The sequence below is a fragment of the Scomber scombrus genome, chromosome 15, assembly GCF_963691925.1.
Source record: "Scomber scombrus chromosome 15, fScoSco1.1, whole genome shotgun sequence".
Lineage (NCBI taxonomy): Eukaryota > Metazoa > Chordata > Actinopteri > Scombriformes > Scombridae > Scomber > Scomber scombrus.
In genome coordinates, this window is record NC_084984.1 from 21460429 (window position 1) to 21483929 (window position 23501).

Here is a 23501-nt window from a genome sequence, read left to right on the forward strand (position 1 = left end):
GTATTTTGCGCACTTGGGTTGAAACGCCCCATATTACATATACATTATGGCAAACTTCCCAAATGGACAGCGCGTACTATCTTGCACAGTTGAAAGCGGAAACCTCAGTGCGCTGCGTTAGTAGATCAGCTTGCACATTTTTTGTGGGTGATGTCAAGTTTGTCAAGTTTGCACACGTTTTTACACACACAAACCTTTAGTAAATCAGGCCCGATGTGTTTAAAAGTTCGAGTCGAAGAAGCTGACATACGTTCTAGCTACCTGTCTGAAACAGACATCTAGATCATCTGTGTAGAATAAGACTTCTTCTACTTCTTTTTTTGGTCATTTTTGAAATGCAAAAAACACAGAAACCCCTTATTTCTTCAAACATCAAACTTATACAGAGTCATGTTCCTCAGTAAAAAACATCTTTGGCTGAGCGTAAATAGCAAGTGCATTAACCAGACAAGATCTAATATTTTCTTTTTTGTTGTTTTGCAACTCAGAGTTAGCATTATTTAGCTACAGCTGAATAAAATGACCAGAGACAGTTGTCATAGCAGGTGAACAATTGGAAGCCTAAAATGTAACTTGCTACAACAAGACACTGTTAATGAATTAAAATCGATACTGTTGGGAAAATTGGACTCTTTCAATTCTCAATCTTCAATATTGCTAATTATTCATTCAGTCAAAGAAAGCAGGATCATAGGATAAGACAGGTGATTTTCTATATTCTTTTCATTACCAACAAATGCCATAAAAGACCAAAAGAAAACAATTATTCAAGCCTAGTACTGACAAGTATTGGCTCTCTAGTTAAAGCCTGATATATTCCACTGTGCTTCTGCTGTTGTCCAAAAACTATTAAAACACATCAATGAGCTACACTGTTGTATACTGGTTGACACAAGCAAAGTAGTCAAATCCACATAAGCCATACTGAAACACTCACTAGCTCACCAAATCTGCAGCTGAATATAATCCCTAACAAATCCACTGTTTACTCACGTTTGTGTAATGTTGGCTAAAAACCAGTCTCAACCTGTTATAGGAGATGATTTCGCTTTCAGAGGAACTACAGTTGTGACTTATCTTTAATATTTTGTCTTAACTAGGAAACAATGGTCTGTGGGATGAGAACTGAAGACAAGGTAGATAGTAAGTATTGATTTGGGTCTTTTCATGTAATTTGTTAACCATAAGGATAATACAGAATATCATCAGTCTTATCCTTGAGGAGACAATATAAATGATCATTTAACTGTCCAACTTCACTTTCCTGAACCTGTACCCTTCTCCAACATTTTATGATCCTGATGTAGGTAAAGGCAAGGCAAGGCAGCTTTATCTATACAGGGCATTTCATACACATGGGTAACTTAATGTGCTTAACATAAAAACAAACATTTAACAGTAAGAATTGGAAACATTAATACACATAAAATTTTAAAAAAGAACACAAGTATAATAAAAAAATAAAAGAAAGTACAGACAAATAGAAAGAGAGAAAGAAAACAAAAAGCTAGACTAAAATATAGCATAAAATATGAGAGTGCAGCATAAAATGATGATTTGCATCAAAATTATTAAAAGAACATACAGTACAAATGAAATATTAAAATGTAAAGTGCTTTAAAAGAGCTCAATCATAAGCACATGAAAAGAGAAATGTGTTTACCCTGGATTTAAAAATATTCACAGTTGGGCCTGATTTCAGTTCTGTTGGTAGCTTGTTCCAGTTGTGTGCAGCATAACAGCTAAATGCTGCTCCACCATGTTTAGAAAGTGATAGCAACAGCACAGGAAGAGGGAGACTTCTCCAGTCAAGAAAATAAGCACTCCTCAAACAGCTCTGAGTAGCCACTTTGCATATCTATTTTTCTGCTATTTTGTGCATACAAACTTGTCTCTCTGCCTCCTCTGCAATGATTCTTTTGCTGTACGATTGTTAAGCATCAGTGCAAATGGTGGCACTAAGTCTTTTTCTTTTAAACCTTTCCCATCATAGAAAGTTAAAACCTGTGACTGTGCCTGTGACATTTTTGAAGAGTATCTTTAAACAGTTGACAAATGTTAATGGGTGTATGTTGATGATGAGGACTCACTGGTTGTGGAGGTGTTATTTACTGATATGTTAACACCTGCAATCAACATTTGCTTAATTTCTTTTTTTGAAATGAGTGCTCTTTGAGGCTCATACAGAAGCCCAAATGTGTTTATGGGCACTACAGTGGGGCAGGGTTATGCTTTGCTTACATGGAAAGATAAAAAAAAGTGTTTATAGCTATAGCACTAAAAGGCAGGGTGAAAATCTAGCCATCACTGAGAAGCTAAAGCTGTGATAATTGTTTAATGATGGGGACAACGATGGGCATCTTTCTCTCTATCAAGAAATTCAACACACGAAAAGTGACAGCAATAGTTCTTCTAAGAATGAAAAAAGAGAGCTTGTACTTCAAACTAGGGATGTCCCGATCCAGCTTTTTGCACTTCCGATCCGATACCGATATTGTAGCTTTTAGCATCGGCCGATACCGATACCGGCCGATCCAAGCATGTATTAAAGATTAAAGATATTTACTTATTTTGTTGTTATACTCATGCTGAAAAGGGTTTTACTCTTAAGAACAACTAGCCAACTTAATTAGGTTAGTTTGAATAATCCACAATGGTTGGTAATGAGAAGCTGACCTGTTTATTCTTAACAGGGTTAAATAAACACAAAATAATAAATAGTCAATTAACCACATAAACTGAATTGGCATCAGTGCTCTGCTCTTGAACAACAAGAGTGTAAACTGCAATAACTAACAAAAGAGAAATGTGCAGAAGGAGGCAATAAATCCCATAAGGCCTAGTCAGGTGGCCCTCCTATGGTGAGACATACAACATAAAAACTTTAGAGTAAAGAAATACAGACATATACACACAAAAGCTAAACAAAAAAATAAAAAGTGTAACAAGAAAGGTGACAAATTACCAATGAAGTTGCATACCATTAATAAATTGGGTTCTGTACTCATGTGGGGGAATGTCACTAATAAAATGCTTTTTATCTTCTCAAAAATATCACCAGAGTGCAACCATTTCTCTCTCTCTGGGTGATACAGAGATATTAATGCATGCTTTTATATCCAGCAGGCTGCACTGTAGTAATCAGTGCAAACAATATTGTAAACTGTATTAAAAAAAGCAAAACACACAAAAAAGCTGAGTAGAAAATAAATAGTGGGATGCTGGACTGGTCGCTAGGTGTGCTGAAAAACGCGGACCGGATTTGGGGGGGAAAGCTGAAAAAACTGGAATGGATTACCTACAGCGGTGCGCTGGAAAACACGGACCGGAGTTTTGAAAACAAACTGGATCGGGAGTCCGGATCGGTATTTTCCCGTGCAGGCCGATCCGATATTGATATGCATTTTTTGCTAATATCGGCGGCCGATCCGATCCAAATATCGGATCGGGACATCCCTACTTCAAACCCGGCTCATTTTTCTCACTTCCTCACATCTAAACCATCACTTTGTAGTTAAGTCACATGCTTTTACAAATGAAGACCATAACATCACACACAGTGTCACCAGTTCAGAGCCTCTTCTTGCTCAATTAACATGGAGCCACTGGGACAAATGCTGCAGAACTCAAAGAGTACAAAACAGAAAGCAGAACCTCTGTTAGTTTAACTCAGCAATAATCTGCCAACAGAAAAAGAAACACCATTGAGTTTTGGACACATACATATACACAAACACACACAACTGACAGCAGCAGCAGGAAACAGAGGAATTGAAGAAATGACTATTCTTGTTTTTGTCAAGAACAAATTGGTTTGGGATGCCAATCAAAACCATGAAATATATCACCAACAGCAGCAGCAGTAAGCGTCACACCAACACACAACAAACGCACATACTTTCTATGGGTTGGAAAGGCCTCCACAGTAGATGGATGTAACACTAAACTCTCGACTGCAACCAGCACACATTCAATTCTTAAATCTGTGGTGGAGAGAACATTAAGAGCGTACTGTATGCCACACAATTCCCCTCTGGAAAAACATATTCAAGTGGTGATCTCTCAGATTCTTGTTTTGTTTCCATCTTTGCTGCTCAACACTTGTTTTCCTTAATGTAATGCCCAGGGATCACCTGTTAATCAAATAATGGTAGTCTACCTTTTTATTCTGATTAAGTTTGAGCTTATAACACTGTCAGCAACCCTGGTCCAGTGTTTGGTATGTAAGTAGTACAATTGATCAACTTGTTCTCTTAGAAAATCACTTACAGTACTTTATCAATTGCTCTACAGCAAAAGTAGTTAGGTACATCAGGCTCCATGTTACATTACATTTGTTACAAAAAAGTAACATCCAGCCAGTCAGAGGTGTCAAACTCCAAGCCTCTAGGTGACAAATAAAACAAGACACTGACTGTGGTTTAACAAGTAGCCAACCTAAGTTCTGGAGGTATTTATTGGACATCAACAGCTAGTTTAGTCCCATCTTCACAGTGTTGCTGCAATGTTTATACACCCTTAAACACACTCAGGAGATTCCTGAGCTTACCTGTGGCCAAAGTTAGCAAGCCAGCTAAAAAGACACACCACTCTTTTGGTGGAGGTTCACTACTTCCCCACACCTCCACATTAGTCTGAATGGAAAGAGAGACCAAAACTGATATCAATCCTTCATCAAACTCCAAGTAAAGCAGTGACCAAGTCGACACATACAGTACTTTTATTACAGTAAGTAACTGAGCACTACTGCAATTCAAATCGTAATCCCTCTCACTTCACATCACAGAAAAAGAATTACGTTTACTATAATATGTTATTATGCGTTACTGCCCAGATCATCTTCAGTGTAAAGCACATAAAGGAGCAACCAGGGCACAGGTGGAAAAACTCTTCTAAACTGATGAATTACTGTTACACTTATCAGATGAGAAAAAGATGGAATACCTGGTTCTGTGGTGACAAAACCTCAAATTCACAACCTTTTGCGGACAACTGGGCCATCAGCCTAGAATAGGTATATGAGATCCTGTTGGACAAAGTCTACTGGGAATTAAGTCATTATCTCAAACCAGGGTCTAAAGTTAGGTAGAAAATAGATTAAAAATCAAATACACACCCACTAGCTGGCATTGTATCTTTCTGAGTTTGCACATAATCTCTGTAGATATGGCATGTGATGTGCAAACAGGACAGTTAATCTGGTGGGGGTTTTTTTTATAAACTACCAGCCTATGTAATAAGCAGCTGAATAACCAGGCAGCATCTGGAGACACTTTAGCCAAGTTTAGAGACCATATTTGGCAGGTAAAATAAAGAAAGAGATTGATGAAATTTTGGACCTCACAGAGTGGCTGAAGACCAGATTCAGTTTTCCCAAGTTACAGTATTGAAAGTCAATTTCCCTCGAGTTTTCACAATGGTGATGTGTTTTAGAAATATTTCAAGCTAAATCATAACTGTCAGAAAAGTGTTATAATATCCTCCTCCCTTGTTTGTTTTAAATTACTGAATTTGAATAAGGTCACTGTCTTACTTAATTACTGTCTTAATCAAATAAGTGAACTTTGAAGGCTGATAACGCTGATATGATTGCACATACTATATATTCAATCATAGTCTGAAGATCTGAATGTGAAAGATGCTTTAGTTGTTCCTTTATTTTCTGTCTCTACTGTTTGACATGTACATGCTGTACTCTGGTCCTGGCTTGTTTGAATTTTAATGGTGTCTTGTAAGCTCATATGTATGCATGACACAGTAATAAAAATACTCATTCCTACTATAATTAATCATTAATAGCTTTAAGCATTGGAAGGAATTTTGACATTTAGAAAGAAGTATCAATGATTGTCTCCTGTCAGTTTAAATGTTATATCTAAAAATAATCTGCATACACACTCTGTAGCAATATGAATCTGCTCCTCAACAAGGTTAGACAAAACCTTAAACATATCTTCAAATCAACCCTGTCACTGACAATTACTATCAAAAGCCTCTCATTTTGTCCCTCAGTGTGGAGGTGCTGACTTTTCCATGCGCTCACAGGGACGCACTAAATCACACACTAGCCTGCTAGGGTGACTGGAGCAAGATGCAACTCTCAGCGGATGGAGCGTGTCTTCTGAATAAAGCTGTGGGGGTGAGGGTAATGGGTTGTGAGTGGGTAATTGAGCGTGCTGGGCCCGTCACAATGAGGGTGCCAGCTCACTGGATGGAGGGGGGGTAAAAGGAGAATGACTGTAGAATATAGTGAATAACACAAACATGAGCACACGCACACGAAGCCATAGATGTACAAGCGCAGGCAGACTGTGGAAATAAAGCCTCTACCGAGCCATTAGCCAGTGTGTGCCTCCCCATCGGTTTAGTTAGGACTGATCAGTTTTCCACTTTCTCATAGCACCACTGTCCACATCAATATCTCCTTATCCACATGGTCTGCTGGGAAACTGGGCTTAAAATTAGCTAAAAAAAACAATTTCCACCTTTTCAACAGTCTCTTTATTTAAATGATGGCTAAACATCACACAGACAAGGAAGTAACTCAGTGATTTCAGTGACTAGATGGGTTGAGTAAATGCTACCACTGTTTCAGCTTCAGAAGGTCAGCAATTTGAGCATACTCGAACCTCATTGGCTGTCTGTAAAGTAATTCATGAAAATGTCTACTCTTTAATGATGCAAGTGCACTGATTATTATCAGTTTGCTTGGAAACCTGTGCTGATTAAGCCTCTAAGTTTTCCTCGCTCTCGGGCTGAAACTAATGGTTATTCACAGCATTGATTAATCCTTGCTGCAGTTTTCATATTCATCTAACTGTTTATTTGCTATAACAGATTAATAATCAGGAAAAATGTGCATCACATTTTCCTAGACCATAAGGCGATGTCTTGCAATAGCTTGTTGTGTTCCACCAACTGTTTAAGAAAATACCTTTGAGAATATAAAACAAAAAAAGTGGCAAATCTTTATGAAGCTTGAACAAGTGAATGTTTGGCATATCTGCTTTATACATGACTTAGATGATTAATTGATAAAATTGCAAAAGTATTTCAATCACTGTCCTTTGATACCAAAAGAAATCCCAGGGTCCTCCTTTCTACACCTAGACCTGTGGAAGTTTGCTGAGTTCTCTGAGATGCTTGTTCAGATGTAGGCGTTGTTACATGTATCTCAGAGGGTGGAATCAGAACCAGTCCCATGCTAGGTTAATATGGCACTGATCTCCCTCTGTATATAAAAACAGCTTTAAATGGCTTTTTATATGAAATATGAATGACAACTAGGCACACTGTGTGCAGACAAATCATCAGGAGGAACAACAAGTACACTGAGCGAAAGGACCAAATAAAAGTGTTCATATCCTTGTTGATGGCACTGATTAGAAGTTACACTATTGCCTATTTGATCATTTATCTTTGTTGATAACCAAGAGTCAAAAAGTATAGACGAATGTAGTGCCATGGGTGAGGTAGGGTGACATTGATAATGAATAAAGCCTGGTTAGCCCTGGGAATCAGGCTAATGAGTTGATGTTGGTACAGACAGCCTAAAATTAGCCTCAAGACGGTGTCTCTCTCCTATATGTCTACAGGGAGAGGCTAATAAGGACAGCGCAGTAGGATAACAAGGACAAGAACTTAACTGTTTCTAGAAAAAGGCAGAGAGCAGGGCTGATCCACAAAATCACTTTTCTCTGTAACTAATATACTGTTTTACCTTCATTTGCCAGGGCCAGGTTACTTTAATGCACTCGCTGTGTCTAAACAACAGTTTGTGTCACCTGCCTGATTCATTTACAGATCCCTGTACAGGGAAACTGGCCAGGGCTATCAGTCTGGAATTATACTTTGCTCAGAGTTTCAATTTTTAGATGAGGCAGGAGTGTTTCTTTCTCAAGCAGGTAGCTCCTGGTTTGAAAAGTGAAGCCAATGCGGAAGTACTTTAAACCTGCATTGTTTTTAATGGCCAGCAGGGGGCAACTCCACCAGTTGCAAAAAGACGTCCAATTGTATGAAAGTATATGAGAAAATTATACTACTTCTCACTTGATTTTTTTCCCTTAGTAAACACACAAATATGATCACTTCCGGCTCTAAAAATCTCAGAAGGCAACGGTCAAATCAGTAAACTCAAAGCTTCAAAACGGCAGTCCATAAACACTTGATGACATCACAGTGACTATGTCCATATTTTTTTGCAGTCTATGTTATTTCTTCAAAAATTATAGGAATCAATTCAATCATTTGATTCTGATTCAAATTCTATTGCGGTAAACTGTCTAATAATGGTAACTCAACATGACTGCTTGCTTTCATAAATTGCCTTTGATTTATTTTTGTCTTCTTTCTAGATGCTGCCAAAGGTTACACAACTGGGACTATTCATTCCTGGGAAACAATTTAAGGGAAGATGAATGATGAGACTAGTTGTTGGTTGTTCTATTGGGGCAAACCTTGTGTGTTTAAGGGATTACACAGTGTGGATTCCATGTAATATGTTTTGTATGTGGATGTGCCAAAAGATGTTGGCAGGCTAATGCTGGTTTGAACAAGATTTCCTGAGAATAGGAGCCACGTCAAGGGAAAGCAATCAAAGTGATTCATTACCAGAGAGGGTATTTAAACAATGGCCTTTTAAATGACACCCTGCATCCTTTCTTTTAAAATTCTGCATCTCACGTGATAGCTCAGAGATGCACCAGTCCAACTAAATATAAGTAATCTCTTTAACTTAATACTTTAGCAAAGACTCCAGGCAAACAATTAGAACAGAAGGAGTGGGCTTTCATGGTTATCTTGTTAAGCTGCCATTTCATTTTTTTATTATATTTTATTACATCACAGAAATGGAAAACGTTTCCAGTGAGATCCGTGAATAAGATCTAAAATCCACCATCCACTTCTGCAAATTCCCAAGCTAAATACCTATGTTATCCAAACTTGCCCCAAGCTTCATGAAAACAATATGCTGGTCCCATGAAATCTCACAATATTACTACTAACACGCAATTAATATGGTCCATTGACAAGCAGAAGTACATTTCCCGCTATGAAAAGGCACATAAAAATAGTTTATGTTAGCAAGACTAGTTTGACATTAAATTATCGCAGCAAATAAGCAACATTTTTCTATCAATAGCACTTTACAAAGCAGAATGGAAAAAATAAACAGAGAAAACAGAGGAAATCAATGTAAAAAGTGTCTCTAAATCTAACCATAACAGTTACCTATTGTTTTCAGATTAAGAGGTGGGAATATTACATCTAATCTATGCTTCAGTTTTGTAAAAATGCACAGGTCATGCTGTCCTCCCAAAAAATGGCAGTTGTTTCAGCAAAAGCCCAAAACTGAAACGTTTACATTCAAGTGTAAGATCAGAAGATACTTATGATGTTCTGGAAGGCAATCACATATTTGGTTATTTAATTAGAGCCTGCGTCTGCATGTCTCTGCTCACTGCTGCAGGATCATGTGACATGTGTATGTGTGAATTGGAACCAATGTCATCTAGAAAGATTAGGATAACTTTAAGCAGCTGCACTCTTTTGTCACACAAGTTGGTGTCAGGCAGGCTTAGAGAAAGTCACCATAGGTTTAGATTAGACATTTCAAATAAAGTTTAAACACACATCATTTCCTTACTTTCCAGAAAACTATTTGAATGTCAACCTCCTGTGTCTGGTTGTGATTCCATGGAGTCCTTTTCTTATGATCTCTGTCTCTATTTAAAACCAGTCCTTCTTAAACATATCTTTTCAGAACCTTTCACAAAATTAGGAATTTATTTTCATTACATGTACTTTTCCACAAAAAATCTCTGTCCTTCTCTTCTTTTCATCTTTCTCTTCATATCTTTCTCTTTCTCTTTCTCTTACTCGCACAAACACATGCACACATGGTGTAAACAGTACAATCTACTGTGTATCAGAGCCGTTATCTCACTGTTGCGTAGTTATCCATTGTTTGCAATCAATTAAATGATTAATCAACTGAAAAGCAGCCAAATATACTGCAGCAGGTGCTTCCTTCCCTGCTGAAGTGTATCGCCTACATCAATAAATAGTGTTTGCTTCTGTTTGCATACAATAATAAGTGTGTGTGTGTGTGTGTGTGTATGTGTGTTTTGCAAACTATACTGCAATAAAGCAACAAGGAAGGAGAAATTGCAGCACATCTGCGATGAAATGTCAGCGATCAGGTAACTGTGTTCAGGGTAATTGAACAACAGCAAACCTTTTCGTATTTCTTGACAGCCTTATAACAAATATTGACATAGGAATGCTTTTTTGTGAATTTCTCAGCAGACCAAAACCCAGGACTAACCAAGAAGATGCTCTTATCCTCTATTCCAACTCACAAACTCACTTTTTCCCACACGTCCCATCCATGCTCTCAGATGGACACACCTCTGACTCAAATGATAGAAGTCAAGCCATAAAACAAGTGATAAGACTTTGCTGAGCCAAAGGAGGTTCAACTAAAGTTTGAGCGCTTAGTCTGGGACCAAGTGTCTCTGAATGTGTACTGAACAAAAAAGCCCATTAAGTTATTCTCCAGTACGTCAACCGACTTTTTCCCTCTAAAAGCTAACCTGAATGGGTATAAAACGTACTAACTAGAATATACTTGCACTCTTTATTCCTAACCATAAAAATTCTCTGTAGCTGTACACTGACATATTTTATGATTGAAAAAACAAAACAAAACAAATAGCACTATGGCTGGTTGAACCATAAACAAGGGACAGCAGATAATGTGTTATCATAAATCTTCATAAATAAATCATATCATAAATCAAAAACAAAAAGTAAAAAACACAGTGTATAGAGTAGGCTAATAGTACCAAACTGATGTGCAGTAAAACAAAACATATATACCCTACATAGTACCTTAAAGTGACCACCAAATGTAGTTAAACCGTTAAGACATATGAATGAGTCAAATAGTGAAGGGTCACATTAAGATTATGAACAACTAAAATTAAGCGTTTTACATCTGCAGCCTGATTAAGAAAGGAGCTTGATGGAGAGATGATGTCAGTGTCAATCAATGAATTATTGGCGATTAGAAAAATGTAGAGCAGTCTTATGCATGCAAAGAGTAAAATAGCCTACTCTGATACGTTTTCGATTAATTACATTTTATTACAGTAAGGCTGCACTGTCGTTATTATCACCTGGACAGAAGTGTTTTTCTAAGACTCACTCAATCAACTAAACATGAATCTTAAAAGAAGAAAGTCTCTAATGTAACAGCCCACGAGTCGGAAATCCTCATTCAAACGTGTTTCTACTTACTTCCACCTCTGTCAAACTTTTATAAAACATAACTCGCTCACCTGCGTCGGGCTCTTCGCCTCCGGTGCTCCGACCCACACGCTACAGTGAGGGCTAGAGGCTCTCATATTCCGGTTTAAATGGTGAGGGGGGGATAAAGACCTACAGCGTGCCCAGAGTCCGATGACTGACACTGAGCGACAGTCTGCCTCGTGCCATCCAGAGGGGGGAGTGAGAGAGAGAGAGAGAGAGAGAGAGAGGTAAATAACCTACTCTATTAACACACACGAAGATTTACACATACATTTACACATTGTTGATCTGATTATTTGTATTTTATCTAATATTGTGTTATTCAGTTGTGTATAATCAAACATTTGCTCAGTTCGTACTATGATGCTTTGGTAAAATTGTCCTTGTAACTTTCGTGCCGATAAAGCATTTGAATTGAATTGAATTCAACTAAATTGGCGGGGGTGGTGAAGGTAAGGTCAGAAATGGGTTAGAAAAAAGCGGTGTAACTAATTATAGCAACAACACAAACATTAAAAGAAGGATAAAATCTAAGAGAGAGAGAGAGAGAGAGAGAGAGAGAGAGAGAGAGAGAGAGAGAGAGAGAGAGAGAGAGAGAGAGAGAGAGAGAGCGATGCATAGTGGAGCAGCTGCAGATTTTTTGGTTTCAATCAAACAATAATAAAACATACAGGTCTTATAATAAATCACAGACTGGAGTGTTTACACTTCTCTGAGAGAGACAGATTGAGTTAGAGAGAGAGAGAGAGAGATGGGGGGGAGAGAGAGACAGACAGACATACATACAGAGAGAGAGAGACAGAGAGAGAGGTAATCAATGCTGCCATCGTGCGGCCTTTTATAATGAGATAGAGCTGATAATACAAAGCAAGGGCCTAGTAAACGTAAATAAGTCAATTTCAACATCAAACAATACTGACACTGACATTAAATTGATAGTCATACATTTTTGGGAAATAATTGTATATTTTTTATTATTTTATAATATTTATTATTAAATAATGGTTGTTAGTAATGTATTAGCGACCCTCCATACTGATGTGTGATTGTACTGCTTTCATGGGAGTTCAGACACCTCTTTATGGAAGTTCTGTTCCCACATATATCTGTAACCCTACATATGTTCATCTTAAGTTTTGAAACTTCGACCATGTGTGAAAATGACAGAAAGTCACAAAAAGCAAGATATGTTCCTTTTAAAACATATAAGACATTTATAAATGTGTGTTAAGATATACTTGAAACAGAGGTCACATATCATCAACTTCATCCCTTTTAGTAATATGTAAAATGTTTTCACTTTACAATGCGGCAAAATATTAATTGTTAACTTTCAATAGTAGTCCAAATTCAAAACTGTGATGACTGCTGTCCAGGGTGCTGATCCTGGACCAGTGCCAAGACTTTGCCATCATTATTTGCCTCATCTGTTAAACTCACTATATACTGTATATCTTCTTGTGTCACATCCTGGTTGGTGAGACTTAGAGACGCCAAACAACAACCAACGTCAGTTCTGCTCACGGCTGCCTTCTCTGGCAGTATCTTTTCTGGCTTTGTGTGCTCTTGGAACATCTAGCCAATTTTCAGATACAGTTTACAAATTCTCCACACCAACTAAAAAAACAAAAACAAATATATACCTATTTAAAATAATAATTCCACAAAAAATTACAAATCAACTTTGTAATTATATAAAAGAGCTTACTAATAGCGTACACTATATTCTCTGGAAGCGTATTTCACGTATTTACAGCATAAAGTGTGAATACATTTAGAAGCAGTGAGTACCTTCTCAATAATTTAATAATTTGATTGTTTATATTAGATTAATGCCCATTACAAGCAAAAAAAGTTTAGCCTTAGAAGCATTATTCCATGATACCAAAAAAGAAAGATGAAAATCAAACTTGAGTTAGTATTTGTAAGTTTTAAATTTTGCCAGTTTTGCTTTTAAGTCACGTAAAACTAAAAATCACAATTACTGTTCTCACACCAGAATAAAATAAAGCTGTAAATACACAGGGGTGATACTTTATTGAAAGGATGTTGATTATACAAAAAGGGAAATAGATATCTGAAGTCCAAGCTCACTACATGTGAACAATAATTAGTCCATTTATCATAGTCCAGGCGGTGATGCCGGTCAGATGAACTCAGAACGTCACCACTTTAGTCTGCTTGGGTTTGGCTTTCTTCACTGGAACATGCACCTCCTCATGGTCTGCACTCATATTGTTGGACAACCAGCCCACAGTCAAAGAGTTTGCTGGAAGGACAAATGTGAGGGAAATGGTAAAGATAAGACACAACAGCAGCCACATTGAAAATAATCGCTAGTTGCAGCCTTACAAAGACAGTAGTTGAAGGACCAAAGAGGAAAAGGAGACTCACTTGAAGCCTGGTGCTCTGGACAGTCCTTCTGAAAATGTTCCACTGAGCCACAAACACGACAACAGCCTCCTGCAGACACAAATAATCAGTCAAACCACTATGAAGTGAATTATTAAGCAAACTGTGGTGAATAGCTGCCTGAGCGTACCTTGTGCGTACATTCCCTTAGGATTATCAGGGCAGGAGCGTGACAAGTGTCCGGTCTGACCACAGATGAAGCATTTAGCATACGGGTATTCACCTAACAGAGAGAACATTTAGCATGATACAGCATACATCAGGATTAAAATCAAATATCTGACAAATGTATCCACGTTGTTCTCACCAAGTGCAGGGTCGACTTTAGCTCTGCATTTCTGGATTTCATGTTCAGTGGAGCCGCAGCGGTAGCAGATGCCTCGGCCCATCTCCTCGTCTCTGTCCGCCTCTGGACAGTCGGCCAAACCGTGACCCGGTTTCCTGCAGTTAAAACACAGCTAGAGAGTAGACAACATGAAGGTCAGGATTCTTCTGAAGCTCTTCTAAATATCAGCACAGATGGGTGTAATATAACAAGTTAAAATAATAAAATCATTTACTCTTCGTACCAAAAGTAGGATCAAACGTTCATCTGGATATTTGTAACATGGTTTGAAATCACTCACCATGTTGCTTTTCTTATCTGTCTGCCTCTTTATCCGTCTGTCCTCTCTCCTCTGGTCTTTCCTAAGAGCAGTGTGCACCTCCTGCCTAATCTGCTCCTCTTCCTCCCTCCCTCCTCTATTGGATCTAGGTAGTGGTCGTCCGCTCTGTTGCAGATACTCCAGGAAACCGTTCACGTCCTCATTATCGTAGTCCTTTTTCTTACGGTTAGGTTTTTTCACATCAGAGCCGCCAGGCTGAGTCCCTCTCAGATGATCCCTTTGAGCTCCGTATTTAATACCTGAGCCTCCCTGATGACCTCCTCTTCCTCTTCCTCCTCCTTTCAGCTGATTCCACGGAGTGGCCTCTGCTGGTTTGTGTTTGTGGACATTATTGGCTCTTGCCCACCTTGTCATGACTGAGCAGTCCGGCTAAAAAAACACAACACCTTGAATTTAAGTGATGCCTAGTAACCGAAACCAAGATTATGACTCTGCACCTTGGGGCAACTGCAGGTCAAAACAAGCTTGTACAAAGAAAATATGATTTGTTGATACAATTTCTTTTGATAAAACTTTTTTGTTTTAATTTGACCACAAGATGATGTCACAATGTGTAATGCAAATACCGATAACTTTACTGATGGGACAGATGATGGCTTGATTACTGAACAATGTAATTATCCTGTACGATGCCTTGCGAGATTGCGAGGTGCAAAATAATTGGTTAATTTCACATTTTGTAATCTGAAAACACGTTTTGAACGTGAAATCTTAACCTGTAGAGTAACTTAAATTGTCAGATGAATGTAGTGAAGTAAAAAGTACAAAGTACTCCTCTAAAATGTAGCGGATCAGCAGTAAAAAGTAGCATTACTCAGATCACACCTGTAAAGTAAGAGTACTTAAAAATGGAGCTTATTAGTACTTGAGTGACTTTCCATTACTGTAGAACACATGTTAGGGCTCTGCTATTAAAGCACATTTGTTATACAGATGTTAACGATGTCTACCAGTTTGTTATTCAGTCATTTCTAGCAACAACAAATAAACTCTTGTGTTTCAACAGTGTGCGTAGGGGTTATAATACACACATAACAAGCTTGTAACAACGTAACTGAGCTGTTTCATATGTTGTTATTAGATGTTTTACTGACACGTGACACAGTTTGGTTCAGTAAATTAGCTGCGAGCTAATGTTAGCTCACATCACACAACATTACTTTAGTTTTTAGGATATAATAGTAGTGAACGTGAATAGAGAGCCGACATGAAATACTTATTTGTCTGGTCGACACGTTTCTAGACTTTATCCCTACATAAAATGTGGTTAAAATTGTGTTTAAAACGTTACCTTGAGAAATGTGTTTGTATTTTTGCCGGAAGTGTTGAGCTCTTCTTCTTCTCCTTCCTCGCATTTCACGGCAGCTCGCGTCCTAAATGTCGCCTTCCTGCCATCTGCTGGAGTTAGTTGGCTCCTACATCGTCCAGATTTTCTGGTGATCACAGAGACCGTGTGGATGCTTCCCTATCATATGAAGTGTGCTGCAAAGGTTACTGCTATTTTTAATCTTGATATTCCGACTTCTTGTTTACTGTTTCCTCAACTGTATTTTAAACTGCCTACTTGTGTTTGGCGATACCCATGAACACTGGTGTGTCCATTTCTGAGAACAGAGTTGAGGTCAATGGTGACACACTAGCTCAGAGCTTTGCTGAGGTTCTGGACATTAAAGCACCAAGAACAGTGTGTCAGCCCTCAAAGCTTGACAAACTTGTTGTCTAAAGAGGTTGTAGAGAGCATCAGTTCTGCCCTCTCAGCTTAAAAGAAGGGCTGAATAAATAAATACATGTCACCTCCCCTCCCACAGTTTGAATGAAATGCTTAAAATATCCTCTGAAATGTTTTCCACCAAGATTACAATTTTCACACACCAGGCATGTCAGCAGACAGCAAACCACCTACCAGACCTGCTCAGACCTGGTACTGGAGGATCTGGAGACCAACTAATACTATGTAAACTGTCAGTCACAGGGGCAAGAACCACAAGCTGCAGAGGAGGAGCCATCACAAGATCCATTTGTGGCTGAAACAGTTAAAGCAGTCCAGGGAATCATTAAGAAAGCTGTAAGTGACATCACCGAGCCTCTTTCGGGATGTAGCAGATTTGGAGTACAAGCTGCTGCAGTCTGAATACTCTTTTAACATTAAGACTCTGTCAGTGACGTCTCTGAACTCATCACCAGTGAGGTCCACACTTCAATTCCAGAATCCACAAAGAAGCAGGGAATGTCTTTGAAAAGAATGGGCAGCATTATAAGGACATTCTTTGTGAAGCTTCTCACCAGTGTGTCATTACATCACATTATAGCACAACTAAAGGGCAAATTCTGCCACAAGGCTGAAGCTGAAAGAAGCCTGTCGATGCAGTCTCTTGTCAGTGGTTTTGAGTCCGTGTTTGTGGCAGAGGGTGGGAATGAACAGAGAGACAAAGGAGGTTTAAAGAAAGAGCTTTGCATATTTCCCAGATATAAAACTATTTCTGAGAATGACATTGTGGTGGTCACCAAGGAACTCACTAAAATGATTTAGTGCTACATCAAATATGGGACCATAATGCCAGAGATCATCCCAGAAGCCATCAAGAGGAAGGCAGCAACTGTTCCTCAGCTTGATTCTGTCATATATAAAGACATACAGGGGAAAGTCTACTGTTTCTTGGATTTGATAAAATGGTGGCAGAAAACCCAGGCTGCCACAAAGACTTCACAATACTTTGAGTTGGTGGCACAGAGTCCTTTAGCAGATGTCAAAACAGATATGTGTAATACTTTTCTTGTCTTTCAGTTTTATATATACAGTGCCTATAAAAAGTATTCACCCCCTTTGACATTTTCCACTTTTATTGCTTTTATAAATTGAATCATGGTCAATATAATTTGGCCCTCTACCTTTACAAGCCTTCCAGGTCCTGTGGCCATTAAACATCCCCACAGCATGATGCTGCCACCACCATGCTTCACGGTGGGGATGGTGTGTTTATGGTGATGTGTAGTGTTTGGTGTCCGCCAAATAGCGTCTAGTCTGAAAAAACTCTCCATTTGGTCTCATCAGATCAAAAACTCTATTCCAGATTTAATATGAGTTTTCTTCAACAGTGGCTTTGTCATTGCCACTCTCCCATAAAGCAACAGTTGTTGTATGCAGAGCCTCTCCCACCTTGGCTGCTGAAGATTTCACTCCTTCAGACTAGTCACAGGTGTCTTGGTGGCCTCCTTCACCAGTCTCCTTCTTGAACTGTCACTCAGTTTGTGATGACGGCCTGCTCTAGGCAGATTTACACATGTGCCATATTCCTTCAATTTTTTAATGATGGATTTAACTGAACTCCAGAAGATGTTCAGTGACTTGGAATTTATTTTGTATCCATCCCCTCACTTATACTTTTCAATAACCTTTTCTTGGAGTTTCTTGGAGTGTTCTTTTGTCTCCATGGTGTTATTGAAGCAGGAATACTGATTAACCAGTGACTGGACCTTCCAGACACAGGTGTCTTTATACTACAATCACTTGAGACACATTCACTGTACTCCATTTCACTATTTGTGAGAATCCTAGCAATAATTGGCTGGAGCTCTATTGAATTAGGTCAGTCACTTTAAAGGGGGCTAAATGCAATCACTCATTTTACATTATATATTTTAATATATAATTTATAACATTACTTTCTGGAAATCTGTTTTCACTTTGAGTTGTTTTTTGTAAATTGTTTTTTTATAATTATATTGACCATGATTACATTTATAAAAGCAATAAAAGGGGAAAACATCAAAGGGGTGAATACTTTTTATAGGCACTGCATATCTTCTCAACATTTGGAACATTGAAAGAAGGCCTGAATTGCTTGTTTAAGGCTTGGGACTGAAAAGACGAACCGTGTTCTTTCGTGCATAAGCTCCTATTTACTCAACCCTAAATATTTTTTGTATTTTTATGATTCTCAGTTTTTGGATTTTATGTAAGCATAATATAGCCCATTCATTCCGAATCAGCTTTATTAACCAATGCAAGCATACAAAGAATGTGTCTTGGCATTTGCTCCCAAAAATGAAAAACAAGAGAGCAAAATAGATCAAATTAAGGTAACATAATAATAATAATAATAATAATAATAATAATAATAATAATAATAATAATAATGCAATAATAATAATAATAATAATAATACAACAATAATAATAATAACAATAGCAACAACAATAATAATCATATTAAATATTGTAAAGGAAATGCTGTATATATCACAATATGCATTCTTTTTTTGTTTTAAAATAGGCATTTTAAATCTTCCATAATATCACCCGTTACTATTGGTTGAACCAGTTAACAAAACCAACTAATAGACTGAAAGCCAAAGCCTACACAGCCAGTGATACGATAAGGAGGCGATTCAGCTATGATAGTAACCGAAGAATATAGCTGTTGTAGTTCAGTATCAGAAATAGTATCAGTAATAGTACTACATTAGTAATTACAGAACAGACGAACAGTAACGCATCAGTAACAGGTAGTCCTGAATTACTGACAGCACCTGAACGCGTCAGTCTCCGGTGCAGCTGGATCGGTACTTTCGGTTACCTCAGAGACAACCGTGACAACAATGAGATAGCAGTAATTTCATTCACAGGTTGCCTCTGCACAGCCAATTGTGATAAAAGGGATTAACAGGCGATGACAGCAAGATTTACCGTGAAGCTGAACCGGGTCTTAATGACGTTTAGTAGCAACATTGTTTGAGCAAAGAGCCGTGCCAACAATACGCCTTTCAACTAATTCTTGAAGACAATTGAGTCCCTATCCCCAATGTCTAAACTACCGGGAAATGCAGGTGTGTCGCTGCTCGGGGACAAGTCTCTGGAGTTTTACCGGGATCCGGTGAGCTTCTACCGGCAGAGAATCGAGAAACACCGGAGCAGAGTGTTTCAGAGCCGCCTGCTTAACAGACCGACCGCCTTTATCTGCTCCGTGCAGGGCATGAGAGAGCTGCTGTGTGGTATGTTGTTGCTCGGCAGTGTGTGTGTTTGTGTGTGTATGCGTGTGCGAGTGCACGCCACAGGTGAGCACCTGCATCCCATAAAATGGCTTAATGCACGCAGGCGCTGATGTCAGGCATAGAGCAGTTTTACATTCATAGGATACTGAACCCAGTATCAGGTTTCATTGTGCTCCAAACAGTTTCAGGGGAGGCTCAGTGCAAGTGAAAAATATTAGTTATTAAATGAATTATCAAAAGGAGATCACATAGAATATCCTAAATGTATCTGATTTTGTTAAAGAGACAGTTCAAAGATAGATTAACTTTGGGGAATTTTACTTTTTCCCCTACTTTCCCAGATTCAGAAATAAATAAATGCCTTCAGACATTAGTGTAGTCTGAAGTGTGTCAAACAGCAATATCAGGCTTTCTAGGCTCAACTGTTGACTGTCTATGGGATCTAAATAAAAAAATAAAAAATCATGATTCGTAGGCATCCAGGCATTGAGTAAAACTAAGCAAGTAAACCAAGGTTGGGGGGGGGGGGGGCAAACTCTTGAAAACCCCTGAAATACACTGTAGGCATCTCCTCCTGGCCAACTTTTCAGGCTGTCAAATCTTTTTCCTGCTTTAATCCCTGTGTAAGTAATGGGGGAAACTATTCGTTTTTGGTCACTTTGAATGCTATGCCAGTTTACAGGGAAATGAGTGTGTCTGTCGTTAGTATTGAGTTACAGTGACCTTTCTCATGCCTCCAGACAGTGAGTCAGATTTTTTTCCAAGGCCAAAGAGCAAAGGGATTTTTTTCTCTCTATATGGAGTGAAATTCACCCCGAGATTAGTCTGATCCATCATGGGAGAGACTCGTGATGCTGCTGGAGGGCGATGGGGATGGGGTGGGGTGGGATTTTATTGTTGTCTTATTGTAGTTTGCCGCACTTCAAAACAATGTATTATCAAGTAGGCCTACAACATAACATACAACTAATAACTATAATAAATATTGTAGAGGCTACAGAAGAACTAGAAGTAGTTTAATTGGCAAAATTTGATAGAAGTTGCAGGAGTAATAGGAGGGACATAGGTGATCAGTCAGATAATGCTTTTTTTTTTAATTAAGAAGTTGCTACAAACCTAATATAAATTGCTTTTAGAGTACAATATAACTTATTATAAGTTATTATAGGCTGATATTGTATCTGACTTTTGTTACCAAAACTGAAACAATACATTTGAGGAGTATGAACATCCCTTTTTTCCACTGACAGAATATGACAAACTCTTCAGTGCATCATCAACTTTTCCTAAATACAATATAGTGTAAAGTCTGTTTAGAAACATCGCTGGATTAATTTCATTTTATATAATATTATTATTATAAAATATTATGTCAGACATTAAGCTCTGCTCTGCATATATAACTGAAAAGCTGTATTGCACTTAAAATTACACATACACAGAGACATTATCACAATCAAATAATAAACTAATAGCAGATGGTAGACTTTGAGACATATGCTCCTAAAGCAGTCTTTGTCTGAACAACTAGCAGCCCACGTCCATTTTTTTTACAATCTTTGGCACACACCCACCCACCTGAAGGTAGAATCAAACCCATAACGTTGTATGGAGATTATGTGTTTCATTGTGTAATGAGTGTGTGTGAACAATATATGTATATGTTTGTATGTGCATGTAATAATATGTGGTTTGTTTCAGAGAAGTCCAACTTGTTTGTGAAAGATCCGACTGATTTGATGACCAACGTGTACGGTGACACAGTTGTAACCACTAATGGTAAACATGTGCACACACACTCACACAAAACAACCCCACAATTAGAACAGAAACAGAGTCCTTTGGTGGCTTTATACCAGCTATCAAAACCTAGCTCAAGCTGGTCAAACCCGCTACCAGCACAAGCTGGATTTTCCAGTAGATCATCACTGATGCCTTTTTATAAAAACATAAATAATAAACCACAATAAATGACCTAAGTTAGATAAGATATGACCAACTCACTTTCCCCACTCACTTTACTATATATTCTTCCCTTGTGTAATATGAGATTGTAACTGTTCAAATATGTTTTATGTCAACTCTACCCATATAAATATGTGTGTTTCAGGTGAAGAGGCATGTCTTCTCCGTCTGTCTCTCACCAGCCTGTTTACAGGACGTTGTTTAGAATCATGGACTGATTATATCACCAGGTAGGGAAAGTGAAATTATTACAATCACGTTTTATTTTCTTGATATTTGTTGATATTTATGTTTTTTATTAATCTTCATGGACAAGGTGGGTTGCATGCCATTTAAGGAGCCTGTTAGCCTTTTTAGTCTGCTTGTGTATTGAGACACTGGACACCAGACATGATGGCACCAAGCCATGCTCGCAAGGACATTGATGATGCAATTGCAAAGCCTTTTATTGCAGCAACAGTTTGTCTGTGTCCATATGTGTCCATCTGTGTCAAAGGTTTCTAGAGCAAGAATCTGGACATGTCCATTTTATCGCTGCTGTGCATCATTAAAAAGTGATATACGCTTATCTGTGAGTGCTGCAATTTGTTATTTTTATGATTTTTCTGGGCCGGCACCTATTACTCTCTTAAGAGTGTGAGTTGAGCCTACCAGCTCTCTCGTTTAAGGAAACAATTATAAACAACACTTCTTCTTCTTCTTTTGCAGTCACTGTAAAATAAAAACCTGATCTGGAAAATGCAGAAATGAATAGTTGTTTGTATTTGATGGCTGCATCTTGTTTGAGATTTTGTGTGTGTCTCTATCTCTTTTTATCTACAGTGTATGTGAGCGCTGTCTGAAGGACCTCTCTCTCAGGTAACATTCAACATAAACCTCCAGCACTCAAAGTTAATTTACCTTTCACATTTATCCAACAGATGCTACATCCAAACCCACATACAAATCTGAATTAAAAATTGTTCACAGGAGGTAAAACTAAAAATAAATACACTTTTGGGATAAGAAAAAGTAGTGATTAAAACATGACATGAAAGGAAGGTTGGAGACATGGAGAGGATGTGTTTGACTAGTGTTTTATCGTTTTCCTTCAGGTTTTGTAAATGATTAATTATTACAGGTTAGGTCAGACACACATAGTTATTGACCTTAGAAACATGCACTCATATATTTTTTCAATTCAAGGTATTTCATATTCTTTTCATGACTGACTCAGTGTTTTGGGGTTATAAATGAAAATATTTGATGCATTATCTGTGTGTGTGTGTGTGTGTGTGTGTGTGTGTGTGTGTGTGTGTAGTGGCCAGCCAGAGTGTGTGTACACAGTGTTTAAGCAGCTGGGGACGGAGTTGGTGTTGGGCCTTTATCTGAATGTGCGACCTGAAGAGCAGCCTGAGCTTTTCCAGGAAATCACCGAGCTTTGCACCCAACACTGGCATGGTAGGAACACATACACACACAATATTTTTTTAACAAATACACAAGCAAGTATGGGTTAGTGTGTGTGTGTAATCTTTCTTTTTTTCTGCCGCATATTTTGCAATTCAGTTTGGTTGTGTGGCAATACAGGATTGTGCAAGCTTCCTCTTCCTCTTTTATTACAGTTCAATTGATATTTCTTTCTGTTTGTCTTTAACCACCTGAACACCTCCTGCAGGTCTGATCTCTGCACCACTGAGTGTGAAGGTTCCTATGTGGTCGTCAGGTTTCTCCACCGCTATGGAGGCCAGAGACAAACTGATGGAAATCATCAAAGACAAACTGGAAAATGACACACAGGGGTGAGGCTTGATGTGTCTGTCACAAACACACACACACACACACACACACACACACACACAGAAAAAAAACTGCTTCTCTTTTTACCCTCTCTGTCTTCATTCTTATGTCCTTCTCTGGTATGCAGGCAAAGGCAGGCAGGTTTTCATTTTGCCATTACTTTCAAAGACATTCCCAGTAGAAGTATCAAGCAGGAACACATCAGGATTTTAAATAAAGATTGCTCTTGCTTATTGAAAGGCCACTTTTAGGCCTAAAGCTCACGTAGTATCTTAATCTCACTGTTGCTGTCTAACTGGCCCTGTTTAGTTTTGTCGGCTCTCTTCGGTCTTTGCCACTGCCTGACTCCAGTTCCGCCTCCCAGCATCTCCTGCTG

General features: G+C 38.4%; 3 protein-coding genes across 4 annotated transcripts in view; 1 reads left to right on the forward strand and 2 right to left on the reverse strand.

The window, feature by feature from the left end:
- The window catches only part of si:dkey-247m21.3 (5-hydroxytryptamine receptor 4), a 49420-nt gene extending 37961 nt beyond the window's left edge, over positions 1 to 11459 (reverse strand). Inside the window, exon 1 of the mRNA XM_062434048.1 lies at positions 11343 to 11459. The gene's annotated coding sequence lies outside the window, so the exon portion shown is untranslated. The remainder of the gene's footprint in view (positions 1 to 11342) is intronic.
- A 1860-nt stretch (positions 11460 to 13319) lies between these two features.
- zcchc9 (zinc finger, CCHC domain containing 9) lies at positions 13320 to 16337 on the reverse strand. The gene is made up of 6 exons (XM_062434056.1): positions 15682 to 16337; positions 14352 to 14759; positions 14033 to 14183; positions 13856 to 13948; positions 13708 to 13776; positions 13320 to 13582 (listed from the first exon to the last, which is right to left on the reverse strand). The coding sequence occupies exons 2-6, from the start codon at positions 14742 to 14744 to the stop codon at positions 13470 to 13472; spliced, it is 819 nt and encodes a 272-aa protein (XP_062290040.1). The 5' UTR covers positions 14745 to 14759; positions 15682 to 16337; the 3' UTR covers positions 13320 to 13469.
- A 2384-nt stretch (positions 16338 to 18721) lies between these two features.
- LOC133994854 (putative cytochrome P450 120) overlaps positions 18722 to 23501 on the forward strand; it is a 26035-nt gene continuing 21255 nt past the window's right edge. The window contains exons 1-7 of one of the 2 annotated variants that reach the window (XM_062434046.1): positions 18722 to 19381; positions 21083 to 21160; positions 21492 to 21576; positions 22169 to 22204; positions 22647 to 22786; positions 23004 to 23127; positions 23435 to 23501. The exon at positions 23435 to 23501 is cut by the window's right edge and continues 78 nt beyond it. In XM_062434046.1, the coding sequence (XP_062290030.1) occupies positions 19192 to 19381; positions 21083 to 21160; positions 21492 to 21576; positions 22169 to 22204; positions 22647 to 22786; positions 23004 to 23127; positions 23435 to 23501 (720 nt within the window). In that variant the 5' untranslated portion in view covers positions 18722 to 19191. The remainder of the gene's footprint in view (positions 19382 to 21082; positions 21161 to 21491; positions 21577 to 22168; positions 22205 to 22646; positions 22787 to 23003; positions 23128 to 23434) is intronic. The other variant, XM_062434047.1, reaches the window with a different exon arrangement.